The sequence below is a fragment of the Sesamum indicum genome, linkage group LG8, assembly GCF_000512975.1.
Source record: "Sesamum indicum cultivar Zhongzhi No. 13 linkage group LG8, S_indicum_v1.0, whole genome shotgun sequence".
Lineage (NCBI taxonomy): Eukaryota > Viridiplantae > Streptophyta > Magnoliopsida > Lamiales > Pedaliaceae > Sesamum > Sesamum indicum.
The window spans coordinates 20,750,698-20,764,832 of record NC_026152.1 but is presented as its reverse complement, the minus strand read 5'-3'; the positions used below and the strand labels follow the sequence as shown (position 1 = coordinate 20,764,832).

At 37.2% G+C, this 14,135-nt stretch overlaps 4 protein-coding genes across 4 annotated transcripts; all 4 read right to left on the bottom strand.

Annotated features, from left to right (window-relative positions):
• On the bottom strand, positions 1,369-4,594 carry LOC105169737 (transcription initiation factor TFIID subunit 14b). The gene is made up of 7 exons (XM_011090230.2): positions 4,270-4,594; positions 4,033-4,121; positions 3,698-3,919; positions 3,259-3,443; positions 3,005-3,126; positions 2,252-2,337; positions 1,369-1,652 (listed from the first exon to the last, which is right to left on the bottom strand). Exons 1-7 carry the CDS (start codon positions 4,369-4,371, stop codon positions 1,616-1,618), a joined length of 843 nt encoding a protein of 280 aa, XP_011088532.1. The 5' UTR covers positions 4,372-4,594; the 3' UTR covers positions 1,369-1,615.
• On the bottom strand, positions 4,939-5,481 carry LOC105169735 (auxin-responsive protein SAUR24-like). The gene is given in 2 exon segments (XM_020695622.1): positions 4,939-5,354; positions 5,357-5,481. Coding segments are annotated over 2 exon segments (258 nt in total). The 5' UTR covers positions 5,387-5,481; the 3' UTR covers positions 4,939-5,126.
• LOC105169734 (auxin-induced protein X15) lies at positions 8,573-9,284 on the bottom strand. Its single transcript, XM_020695801.1, has one exon. The coding sequence runs from the start codon at positions 9,011-9,013 to the stop codon at positions 8,735-8,737; it is 279 nt and encodes a 92-aa protein (XP_020551460.1). The 5' UTR covers positions 9,014-9,284; the 3' UTR covers positions 8,573-8,734.
• On the bottom strand, positions 12,327-12,878 carry LOC105169733 (auxin-responsive protein SAUR19-like). The gene has a single exon (XM_011090228.2). It carries the CDS (start codon positions 12,776-12,778, stop codon positions 12,500-12,502), a length of 279 nt encoding a protein of 92 aa, XP_011088530.1. The 5' UTR covers positions 12,779-12,878; the 3' UTR covers positions 12,327-12,499.

The following is a 14,135-nucleotide window of genomic DNA, read 5'->3' as shown; positions in this document are numbered from 1 at the left end:
TCCTTTTGTTTTACTCTCCCCCACACACACCCTCAGGTCCTTGACAGTACACCTTGCTTTTCCAGCAATCTTTACTCCTTGATTATGATATGTTGTGCACATGGTCAGGGTAGTTTCCCCTACTTTATAATCCAATGGTTTTGAATGGAGAGTAGATTGTCGATTGTAAACTATATACTTCCTGTAATCGAACTGTCTTGAACAAATAGATCAGGTTTATCCAAGAATTATGCAGTAGGTCAGGGTCAGCTGAAAATGGAATATCATGAAACTGGTCAGATAATCCCATCCCATGTTATGAAGCAAGATTGGATTAGAGGTACATAATGATTAGAATAGACGGAGACGAGTGGTCCCTAAATTGTTTCTTTTTATCACGAACCCGGAGGAAACTAATACATCAACCGAATTACACCTTTTCCAGTTGATGGTGACCCAGCATTCCGTATTGCACATGAAGCCCATGTTACTCTTGCTCTATATCTTTCCTGGATGGACAGTCAGTTACGGCTCTCTGATATCACCCCCAACTACTTGAAACTGTCAGCTTAACTCTACCCAACCCTCTTAGAAATAACCCCAGATGCACACGCGGTCTTTTCAACAAAACCACAGAAATCTATACCTATGCACCTTCTGATCTTTTAAGGGTAAAGATACAACTCCGGTAGACTATTTTATGTCCTCAGTAAGCTCATAAATGTTTTTTTTTGTAATTTCTGGAGTTAACAAGGAAAACAGAAATAATAATGAATTTCGGGATTTAGGATAAGAAACTAGCAATGTCAACTTAATATAGAAAAAGATTGTATAGTAATGCATGGAGGAGGTGATATCATGCTAAAATGGTCCGAAATGGGTTGTTTTTAGGAGTATGGAATTATTCAAGAAAATTTGGCCAAGAAACAGCTCAGCAAGTTTGCATGTCGCAAAAACCTGGAGTACAAAATGCTTGGATCTCCAACTCATACACTGAGAACAATAAATAGATCCCTAGACAACACAGCATCTCAGAAACAGGAGAATGTGCCAAGCTATATCAAGGACCCACATAAATTATAAGAAAATAAAAGTTTTTTAAATTCTTAAGGATAAGGATTATGTACCTGATATGCCGCAACTAAATGACAGGCTAGAAACACGGAATAAATGAATGAAAATGAGAATGAAATTTACTTCACAGCCATGATCCTTAAGAACATCAATAGAAAGACTTCAATAAAACTTAACCACATGGCCATGAACACTTCAAAGGAACTCTGGAACAAATTAAAAAATGCACAACAGACTAAAATGATACCTTTACAGTTCAGGCAATCATGCTAACTTAGTAAGTCAGGAAATATGCTACTGAGGACAGGTAATGAAAGCAGATAATATTAGTCAGATCAGCAGAAACCAAATATTCAAGAAACGGAAAGGTTAAACATTACAAGTATCATATAGGACACAGAATTTTCAGGATATGCACTCATTGGGGCTGCAAAATGTTGAGCAGCAAATGAAACAACAGAACAGGGATTTGCATCTTTGCTGCATATGTCAACTACCTATTAGCCACGTCTAAGCCTTGGAAGTCAATACTATTAAACCGTTTTGAACTTCCATCATAGACTCACCAACTGGAAAAACAGAATCCCTGCTGAAGATAACTGCATGAGTCAATAATACAACTCATGTCAGGCAAGTTTTGATAAACAATTCATACGTCCCTAAAGTTGCACGGAGTTACAGAAAGCTGTGCAAATATTGCCTCCAAGTTCGGAAATCTTACAAAGGATTAAACTCTTTCCAGACGATAACACAAAAGAACAGAATAAAAATGATACTAACAGAGATAGGTTCTCCAGACCTGGTTGCCATGCATGCATGCTATATTAATATTCCGTACAGTACTACAAAAACTTTATCAGCTTTTTGATAGATATAAAATCTTGTATACTCATTTCCACTATGAGATGCAAGCTTCCGATGAAATCCGAAGAAGACCGTTTCAGCTATAAATACATGTATAATCAAACATGATAAAATGATTCCCAAATCCAAAAATCCGTCAACTAAGAATATTCTTTTATTCGAGCAGAAAAAAGCAATGACATTATTCTTTTTCATTTTATATGAATAAATTGTTATTTATGATCTCAGAAAACTGCAGCAAAGAGCTGGAAATGGAAGAAGTACAAAATTCTCTTCCGTGAAGTAAATTGATGGGAAGATTTAATAACTTTTAATAGATATAACAAACATTTACATATCAGGTGCTGCTGCTTTCAACTGTTGGTGTTGTCCATCAATCAAAGTCAACTGCCTTCTGAGTCTCGCAATATGTGCTTGTACCTGTCATTCATAGACACTGTCAAAACACAAGTTTTTGCACTTGAGAAAAAGAAAAACTCATCTCAACCAGAACATGTGTTGCCCAGAAATCTAACTTCACACAATTAAGAAGACACAATTGTTATTGACTGCTCAGGTGAATTAGTCAGAGTTCTTAGAATTGCATAATTTGAATCGAATCACAGCCCTAAAAAATATTGGCTATCATGAAGCAGCTTCATAACTAATGGCTATGTAACTCCCAAACTTTCATACAATGACCTCTGAAGACAAATTCAACATCTGAAAGCTCCAAAATATTGTATATCGTAATACAACAGATCTTGCATGCAAACTAACTGGACAGTGATCCACTAGTTGCATGCTCTAGGGGCTGCTAAATTGCACTTCTGATGGGGTTTGTAGATTTAAAAGTCCATTTGAAAAAATAAAAATTGATAAATAAAGTTTTGTGTTCAATTGTGAATAGAAATCAGTAGCATAGCAAGTCTGCTTGGAGTGTGAATGATGAATATTTATGACTTTTTTAATTTCTTTCCTGTATTCTGCCAAGTGGTTATTCAATACCTTTTACCATACAACTAAGTAGAAAGTACTCAAGACATTCAAATGAGCAAAGTAGTTCAACAAATATTGCTAGATGCCCAAAAAGTATATTCATACTGACCTGCTGCCGAGCTGCAGCAAGTTTTAATAGCTCATCTGCCTCGGAGAAATTGGTAAACCACTGGTTCAGAGGATGATCTTTGGTATCACCTTTGTTCCTATTGTCAAGATCCTCCATAGGCACTGTAAAAACACATATGCAGATAACATCTTGAAGTAAGTTAGGCACTATGGAACAAACACAAATAAAATATCTTGGCGTACAGTGGATAGCAAAGCCTACAATAACCAACAACATAGTAAAATAAAACACACCAGGAGGCAAAGTAAAGCCCACAGGCAGTCTAGGTACAATTACGGCAGGATAATTTTGCACCCGGGCAAACAAAGCCTCAGAAGGCTCCGCAATAACAATTTCATCATAAGATTCCACAACAACGGGCTTCTTAGTGGACAGCGGACCAGACTCGTCCTCGGGGTATAACTTCAAATGGTGATACCTATAAACATTTCATACACAAAAACATAATCTCACATGGAAATTCAAAATGCACGACTGACTCTACTCATTAACCAGCTGCATTAAAATTGAGAAAGTTAAAAAGGAAAACTATCCATTCAACTTGCACCAGAACCACATTGCTAATTAGTGTAACAATGGTTCCATTTCAACCTTAGTCAATCTAGTACAACATGCATCATCGTTGCATCCAGGTACTCATATATATACATGAAGACAAGGGAAAAAACTTACAGGTGCAATGGTTTATCGCCAACATCACTGTGAAAGTGAAGGGTAATGGCGATTTCAAATTCACCCCATCCAGATTCCGATAGCTCGAAAGGAGGGCTATCCACTATCCTTGTGGGATTATTAAAACTCGAATGCAATTGGAAAACAGCACGCTTTATCACCACTCCAAGGTCCTCATTTGTCGCTCCGCGAACATAAACTGTCCATTTATGTGACTGGTACCTGATCAATATATCAATAATAAATAGAAGAAAATTTAAACCATGATTTCATTAAACACCTAATGTACTTATAATACTATGGAGTAAAAACGAGAATGGCCAACATATACTTACTCGCTCGCCTTCTTACCAAGCCAGAAAGCAATGTTACCATACACAATGGGAATACAAATTTCTGAATCTTTAAGCTTCTTAGCCAAGCTCTATCAAATACGAAACAATCACAAAAAAGTATTTTCAAAAAATCGAAAAAAAAAAAATTCTCGAGGAGGCACGCAATCAAGTATTCTGACTTCACTATCAGCAAAGATTGTAACTTGAAATTAAAAGGAAAAAGAACCAAAAGACCACCTTTTTCTCGTTGTCATCAGAGGATTTGGTAATCTTTGTACGCTGCAATTTTGGCATAGAGCCGCTGGTATCCGGCTGTTCGGCGCCGTTCTTCTGAGGCATCTTGAGATTGAATTTATGAAAAAAAAAAAAAAACACCCACACAAAATTGATCGAAATCAATTAGGGCTTCCAATCGGATCCTGGACGAATGTACGGTACTCAATTAGCGATGGAGTACGAGCTACGAGCAGGAAAAGGATCATCTGCGGAAAGATCCACTTTCACGTATCTATTGACCAAGGGAAACGCGACAAATTACGCTGACTACAGGGGCCTGTCGGTAAACGCACTTGTAGACTGGTGACGTGTTCATAGCGAATGCCTGGACCAGCTTACTCGCGTTGGAGGGGATTATGCCCCCGAGTTTTACCGTTAGCAAGTAGTGCCTTGTAGGTCAATTTGAAATTCTGGAAAGACAGAGTTCGCTGTTTTTATGTCCAAGAAAAATTACATTGCGTCCTCGTTTTATTATATTACTAGCATGTAACCATAAATCTAATTTTAATTATAATTAAAATTATATTTTATAAAAATTTTAAAATTTTCTTTTTTTTACCTTAGTTTAGGCCTTTGTTCATAGCTCAAACTTGAATCAGGGTTTATATGAATTGAAATAGGCACAAACTTTTGACCCAATTCACATTAAAAGAAAGTAGGACTTTCATTCTTTATGCCATGAAATGACACTTTTTCATCGTTTCTGTGTTGGGGAAGAAGTAAAAAAATTAGAGGAAAAGATGGACAATTGCCCATTCTTACTAACTACTATAACTAATGTTAGAAAATTCTGTACTCTACTGCTCATTATATACACATCATGCTCTCCTCAAGTGAGAGGTTAGATTGATGAACGAGTCCTCGCTGCAAGGAATGGTGAGTCCGCCCATTGGATGATGGAACCCGAATTCTTCTTCAGCCTGACACAGCAATTCTTGAAACGAAGATTGGTTCAAGTATGATATTGGAACAACGAAGCGTTTCTTTTCGTTCTCCCCAACATAAACAGCAAAATGTCCCTTTGGAACTTCAGTTCCGGCCGAAAGAAAGATCGTCTAAGCATCTTGGCAATGGCCATTGTTGTATTGAAGTAAAATGCTAATGAAGTGAAAATCGAAGAGCTTGTAGAAAAAGCTTTGTGAAGCAAATGATGAATGCTGAGAGAGCTCTAAGTTTTCCTCTGAGTTGGTGATGTTTGTAAGCACAGGTGTGGTTTATATTATATAGAGGAACATGTAATTAATGCCATATGCTTCAAGAAACAAGAACGAGTGGTGATGGGGCCTCGTAGTAGAGATATGGTGGTAGGGAAGTTTGAGAAGCATTAGCACATGAAGAATCACATGGATTTGTCTTCCAAAGCATCATCTCCAGCAAGAAAACCTGTAAAGGGGCCTATGTAGTCGATGAGATAACAATATGTGATAACCCAACTTAAAGCTAAAAATGTCCAAATTCCTCTGAGCTGTCTGTTTATGGTCTGTAGCATGTATTGGAATTGTATAAACATCATTCATTTGCAGTGTCAGCCCACCAAACGTCTGCTAATCTCTGGTCCACCAGACGCTTTAAATGCAGATAATGTAGTCAATTAAAATTTCTATTTCCTGGATGAAATATCACATTGTTCTGTCGAACATTGGTTTTTTTAGAATTAATCAAACTGAAAGGCCCACATTATAGAAAAGTTGGTTCTTCAGTTATAATGTTTCTTGGCAAAAACCTGGGAATATTGGAGCTCTACATGGTTTTTTGGGTACAGATTAGGAAAAAGTGGATTTGGAGCCAATGAAAGATGTAATCGCTTGTTATAGTAGAGTTGGTCAGCCAAGAATGATCCTGAGAGACATTTTCATGATAACTGATGGAAGAAACAGGTTTCTCAATGATGCATCCCAAGTACACCTGTTTGAAGTCAATGTCCTTTCTTGAATTCGTGATATGGTCTACTTGGTAGAATATTACATGTACAGTTGTTTTGTCTATGAGTTATACAAGAAACATGTCTAGAATACGTTCGATCACATCACAAAATATGTTCAGAAATAAATTAACAGACTTTGTTTTCATCTGACAATGCTAACATTCAGTGAAAACCTGGCACAGCTTATCGTCCATCAGTTTCATTTATTTAGAAACTGGAATATCCAAAATACGTTCATTTTATGGCATGATTGATGGTTTAGGAATGATACTGGAACGAACAGATCTTTCTTATTCGCACCTGCTAACATAAACTGAAGAAAGTTTGTATAGCAATATAGTTTTCAGCCAATACCATAGAATAAAATGTTTGGCAATAAACAGAGAGGAAAACTCGAAGACCAGCAAGAAGTACTAGTGAGAAGCTTTTGAAATGCATTTGCATCTAAAAATGGCTCAGGTTGTGCTGAACATTTTGTATATTAGTTCCTAATTTGTCCAGGGATACATTTTATATGCAAGTATCTCTCTGTGTCGAAAAAGGAAAAGAGTAAAAAAATGTTTGTCTAGGGAACTAGCTAATGACAAATTGTATTCCCTAACACCTAATATGTATCATTTTCTGCTCAGTCGGGACGTGAGTTCGATGAATAATTCCTCACTGCAAGGAATGGTGATGCCACCCATTGGATGATGGAACCCAAATTCTTCTTCAGCTTGATACAGCAAATCTTGAAATGAGGGGTGGTTCAAGTACGTTACTGGAATAACAAACCGCTTCTTTTCGCTCTCCCCAACATAGACAGCAAAATGTCCCTTTGGAACTTCAGTTCCGGCTTTCAGCTGACAAAGACCGTCTAAGCATTCGATGAATGGCCATTGTTGTAGAAAAAGTTTGCTGAAGCAGACAACGAGAATTGAACGAAATATTGGAGAAAGCTGAGAGTTCTTAGGACTTCTGGCTGGTTGTGAGATCACACTGGGGTTGCATAATATATATAGAGGAATATGTAACTAATATCTTATATGTCAAAACAAAGATTGAGTGGTGAAGAGGCTTAGTGAACAATGGTGGTTGGCAAAGTATTAGAAACATAAGCACATGGTAATCACATGGATTTGTCTTGTAATCATCATGATTTCAAACATACAAAATGGAGCATCCGTATTTTGGCAAAACATTATTCAATGTCGCTTCCAGCAAGAAACCCCTTAAAGGGCCCTCTGTAATCAATGAGATAATGATGTCTAATACCTAACTCACACGGAACGATGCACAAATTTACTTGAATTCCTCTGAGTGTTTATCTGGTCTGCAGAATATATTCCCCTTAACTTGCATCTAATCATTCATTACCAATGTCTGCCTAACAAAGTTATTCTTGTGGTCTACTAATCCATTAGACAATTTGAATTCAGACAATGCAGATACTTATGAGTTTACGTAGTTTGTATGTCCTCGGTAGGTTCTCATATAGCTATGTCGTACATTGGTTTAGAATCAATTAAACTGAAAGGTCCACATGACTGAATGTGGTTTGCATGTACAAACATACTACTTGGAGATATTGATTATTCATGTGATAATGCTTCTCCACAAACATATGACTCTTGGAGGTTTACATGGTTTTATGGATGAAAATTTGGCAGGAAAAAGTGAATGTGGATATATATTTATGTTTCCTCAAATTAGACACTGTTTCTTTTTCTGTTACTTTGAGCCAAAACTCGAAATCAGTTAACAATTAAAAAATGGGTCGTATGATGGATTCACGCAGTGTACTGTTTCCACATGAAGCAATTTCAATGGAAGTGAATCACGCCTATGTGAAGAACGTCGTTGAGACTCAATCCAGGAGGCAGTTAGGTAATGGAAAGACAATAGTTACGGTAATTCATCATCAAGTCGACCTGTTTTAAATATTACCTTCATAACTTTCATACCCTGTCTAGATGACAGAATATCTCAAATCTGTAGAAGCTCATTCCCTGTAATTCACAAGAATCGTGCACAAGATGCATCCCATCTTATGGCAGAGACCATTTCAGAGACAAATAAAGAGACTTCTGGCCTCATTTGCCATGGTTAATACTTGCTGCAGACCTGGCACTGCTTTATTATCTATCAGGTGACAGGTCAATTTAATCACAAGTGAAATATTTGAAGTTTCCCCTGTTAAATGACAACTGGTGAGCATTTTTCTTGAATGATATGACTCCTTAAATAAACTTCAGTTCAGAAGGATAAAAAAAAGTTATCTAGGACTAGTTTCTTCCTTAGGAATGAAATCACTGAGAAACAGAAGGAATGTGCCTCCAATGCAGAAACTGAACAGCTCAGTTGAGATAAATAATATTTCATATATCACTGCCATAAATTTGTCCAGGAATACATTTTGTACCCGACAAAGTATCTTCTGACTGTAGAAAAAGGGAAAGAAATGTATGTCCAGAAACCTATCTAGTAACAAAATTGCATTGCTCTAAGTCCTAGTATAACACATCATCTTCTGCTCAACTGGGAGGTGAGACCAACGAATAGCTCCTCACAGCAGGGAATGGTGATGCCGCCCATCGGATGATCAAACCCGAATTCTTCTTCAGCTTGAAATAGCAAATCTTGAAACGAGGGGTGGTTCAAGTATGATACCGGAATAACAAAACGTTTCCTTTCGCTCTCCCCAACATAAACAGCCAGATGCCCCTTTGGCACGTCAACTCCAGATGAAGCTGATTTTCTTTCGCTGGATAAAGACCGTCTAAGCATTTGGCGAATAGCCATCTTTTTATTGAAGTAAAACTTGGTAAAGAAGAGATGAAAATTAAGGGATGTGAGAGTTTTTGTGAAGCAAGTGAAAGCTGAGAAGCTGTAGTGTTCAAGGACTTGCTGCTGGTTGTGAGCTCACAAACTAGCTTTATGCATATATATAGAGATGAACTTGTAAGTGTGATATCCTTTAGAATGTAGATTGAGAGGTGAAGATGGCACTGGATATGTGGTGGCTGGAAAACTTGGAGAAGCAAGAGCACATAGAATCACATGGGTCTGTCTTCAAATCTACAAAGCATTTGAAGGCAATATAAAGAATCATTTGTTATCTTAGACACATTATTTCCCACCAACTCCTCATAAGACCCCACTGAAATGAGTGTGAGTAACAATTAAGCAAAGAAAATTGTGTGGTGAAGGGAAATTTGGAAAGGGACCATATAACAGGCAGAAACACTATCTATCAGGTATCACATGGATCTGTCTTGATCATTCAAAAAAATAATATTATTCATCATTATCTCAGGCAAGGATGTCCAAGACGGGGCTGCTTTATCAAACAGGAGTCGTATCATTTAAACAGAGGTAACCAGATGTCAAGTGTCAGTTGGGTTCCCCACATTTCTCCCACAGAAGCTATTGTGTATTCTTTACAGCATTAATTTCAATGAGGACTTCTGCTGTTTGTTACTATAAGTCGTAGGGCCATCGGTTCTTGAACAAATATGCAATTGTTGAGTTTTTCTATAAATATCAGTAAAGCAAAACCATCTGATGTTTCTACGTTAATGTCCCTCACCAGTACAAACAGTTCGGAATCTTCCACAGGACCAGATAAACTTTGGTCTCTATATATAATAAGCAGAATGGTTAGATATGTGAAACACTTGTCATCCTAATACAGAAATTTGACATGAAGTTAATACTGTCATGTAATTAAAGTCTCCTACAGAGAAATTGACGGCATAAAGAAACAAAACTGAAAACAGAAAGATGTGAACTTTTGAGTTTATATAAACTTGTGGTGAAAACTCAAAGAAGATAATGCTTTTGCATCTGGAAGTGGCTGAGTAATCTTTCATGTATGTTCATTCACCACAATATTGACCAGGGTTACATTTCTTTTCCTCAAAAATGTCCTCTATTGTCGGGACTTGGGAAGGAGAAGAAGCAGAAAAACAAAAAGAAAAAGTTCGTCCGAAAAACTAAGTCTAGAAAACTGTGTTCCTCTATACATAGCTTGTGTCTCATCTTCTGCCCAAGCCAGACGTTATATCAATGAATAGATTATCACTGCAAGAAATGGTTAGGCCACCCATTGGACGATGTCCAGAAACCTATCTAACAACAAAATTGCATTTGCTCTAGGTCCTAGTATTATACATCATCTTCTGCCCAACTGGGAGGTGAGATCAATGAATAACTCCTCACTGCAGGGAATAGTGATGCCACCCGTCGGATGATAAAACCCGAATTCTTCTTCAGCTTGAAATAGCAAATCTTGAAACAAAGGGTGATTCAAGTATGATACAGGAATAACAAAGCGTTTCCTTTCGATTTCCCCAACGTAAACAGCTAGATGCCCCTTTGGCACATCACCTCCAGATGAAGCTGATCTTCTTTCGCTGGATAAAGACCGTCTAAGAATTTGGCGAATAGCCATCAGTTTGTTGAAATAAATATTGGTATAGAAGAGGAGAAAAGGGATGTGAGAGTTTTTGTGAAGCAAGTGAAAGTTGAGAAGTTGTAGTGTTAAGCACTTGTTGCTGGTTGCGAGCTAACAAACTCGCTTTATGCATATATATATATACAGATGAACTTGTAAGTGCCCATATCTTTTACAATGTAGGTTGAGAGGTGAAGATGGAACTGAATATGTGGTGGCTGGCAAACTTAGAGAAGCAAGAGCACATAGAATCACATGGGTCTGTCTTCAAATCTCCAAAACCTTTGAAGGCAATATAATGAATGACTTGTCATCTTAGACACATTATTTCCTACCAACTACTCATAAGACCCTACTGAAATGAGTGTGAATAACAATATGCAGTGACTCCCTTTAGGCAAAGAAAATTGGGTGGTGAAGAGGCAATTTGGAAAGGGACTATATAACAGGCAGAAACACTATCTTATCAGGGATCACATGGATCCGTCTTTTGATCATCCAAAAAATATTAATCAAGCATAAAAACCGAATTACGTATATTTATATATCAATTTGCAAGATATTGTTCATCATTATCTCAGACAAGGATGCCCAAGAGGTGGCTGCTTTATCAAACAGTGAATCGTATTATTTAAACTGAGGTAGTCAGATGTCCACTGTCAGTTGGGTTCCCCGCATTTCTCCCACAGAAGCTATTGTGTATTCTTACAGCATTAATATCAATGAGGACTTCTGCTGTTTGTTACTATAAGTTGTAGGGCCATCGGTTCTTGAACGGATATGCAATTCTTGGGTTTTTCTATAATTATCAGGAAAGTAAAACCATCTGATGTTCCTATGTTAATGGCCCTCACCAGTACGAACAGCTCAGGATAGTCCACAGCACCAGACAAATGTTGGTCTCTATATATAATAAGCAGAAATGGTTAGATATGTGAAACACTTCTCATTCTAATACAGAAATTTGCTATCAGTTCATTTTTCTAACATCATGAAATATTAACACGACGGGGATGCAGAGGATTCCTATGTTATGTACTGGAAAGAAAAGATGGATCTTCAAAAGTTGTCTATATTAGGCTTCTCTGCTTCAAGCTGCTCCAATACTGTTTATAGTCAGTAAAATAAAAACAAGAAAAGCTTTTTACCATGTTTAATTAACATAATGTAGTAATAAATGGGGACCTAATTAAATGTGGTGAGGAGTGATTCAAGTGGGCTCTAGAAAGGAACACAGCCACACAAAGAATCACATGGTTCTGTCTTCTAACCATCAATAGTAGTAAAAGATGCCACAACAGGATGAACAGTGAACATTCTTTTCAGAGAACAATGTCTACCATTTTTAAGGCACTTAGCCAGCAGAGAACAGCTTGCTGCTAGAAAAATAATAAGGAACTCGGAGTTTTCTTTACTCATACAACTTCTTATTCTACAAGCAGACTTTTCTTGGCTAGTCATGATTAGATGCATACTAACGAAGCCATAGTGACATCCATCTCTGCTATAAAATCAAATAAGCACCAAGTAATACAGTCGGCGGAGAAGTTGACAGCATAAAGAAACAAAACTGAAAACCGAAAGATTTGAATTTTGAGTTTACATAAACTTGTGGTGAAAACTCAAAGCAGATAATAGTTTTGCATCTAAAAATGGCTGAGTGATCTTTCACGTATATTCATTCACTGTAATATTGTCGGGGGTTACATTTTCTGTCCCTAAAAAAAGTCCCATATTGTTGGGAAGGAGAAAAGCAGAAAAACAAAAGGAAGGATGTTCGTCTGAGAAACTAATTTTACAAAACTGTGTTCCTCTAATACATAGTTTGTATATCATCTTCTGCCCAAGCGAGATGTTACATCAAAGAATAAATCCTCACTGCAAGGAATGGTTAGGCCACCCATTGGATGATGGAACCCGAACTCTTCTTCAGCTTGACACAACAAATCTTGAAATGTAGGGTGGTTTAAGTATGATAATGGAATAACAAAGCGTTTCTTTTTGCTCTCCCCGACATAGACAGCAAAATGTCCCTTTGGAACTTCAGTTCCGGCCGAAGTTGATCTTTTTTCAGCTGATAAAGAACGTCTAAGCATTCGATGAATGGCCATTGTTGTAGGAAAATAAGTATGCTGAAGCAGACAACGAGAATTGAAAGAAATATTGGAGAAAGCTGAGAGTTCTTAGGAATTCTGGCTGGAACTTGTAAGATCAAACTGGGTTTACACATTATATATAGAGGAACACGTAATTAATGTCATATATTTCAAAAGCAAGATTGAGTGGTGAAGAGGCTTAGTGAATGGATGGTGGGTGCCAAAGTTTGAGAAACATAAGCACATTGGCATCACATGGATTTGTCTTCTATTCATCATTAGATTTCAGACATACGACATGGAGCATCCGTATTTTGGCAAAGCATTTCTCCGTATCACCTCCACAAAGAAACCTCTCAAAGGGTCCCCCTCTCTAGTGAATGAGATAACGAGATCTGATACCCAACTTACACCTAATGATCTGTCTATTTCTGGTCTGCATAACAAAATTATTTCTTGTGGTCTACTAATCCCTTAGACAATTTAAATTCAGACAATGCAGATACTTATGCCGAGTTTATTTGGTTGATATATCCTCTATAGATTCTCATATTGCTATGTCATACATTGGTTTAATATCAATCAAACTGAAAGGTCCACATTACTGAATGTGGTGTGCATGTACACGAATAGAGATATTGATTATTCATGTGATATTGCTTCTCCACAAACATATGACTTTTGGAGCTTTACATGGTTTTATGGATGAAAATTTGGCAGGAAAAAGTGAATGTTGATGCATATTGATGTTTCCTCAAATTAGGCACTGTTTCTATTTTCTGGTACTTATCCAAACCAGAAATCTGTTAAAAATATAAAATGCATCGTATAATGGACTTAGACAGTGCATTCTTTCCACATGAAGCAATTTCAATGGAAAGTCGTTGAGACTTAAACCGACGCGCAGTTTCATAATGGATCGATAGTAGTTACAGCAATTCATCAAGTCAACCTGTTTGAAATATTTTCCTTTTCTGACTTTCAAACACTGTCTAGATGACAGAATATCTTGATTCTGCAGATGCTCGATATCTGCATTACACAAGAATCGTGGTCGGGATGCGTCCCATCTCATAGCAGAGACCACTCCGGACATAAATAAGGAAACATCTGCACTCATTTGCCAAGGTTAATACTTAATAGTTGCTGCAGACCTGGCACTGCTTCATTATCTATTAGGTGACAGGTCAATTTATTTGCGAGTGAAATATTTGAACTTTACCCTGTTAAATGATGACTGGCGAGCATTTTTCTTGAATAATTTGACTCCTTAAACTTCTGCTTGGAAGGAATAAAAAAAAGAAGAAAAAGTTATGCAGGGACTAATTTCTTCCTTAGGAATGTAATAACTGAGAAACAGAAGTATTGTGCG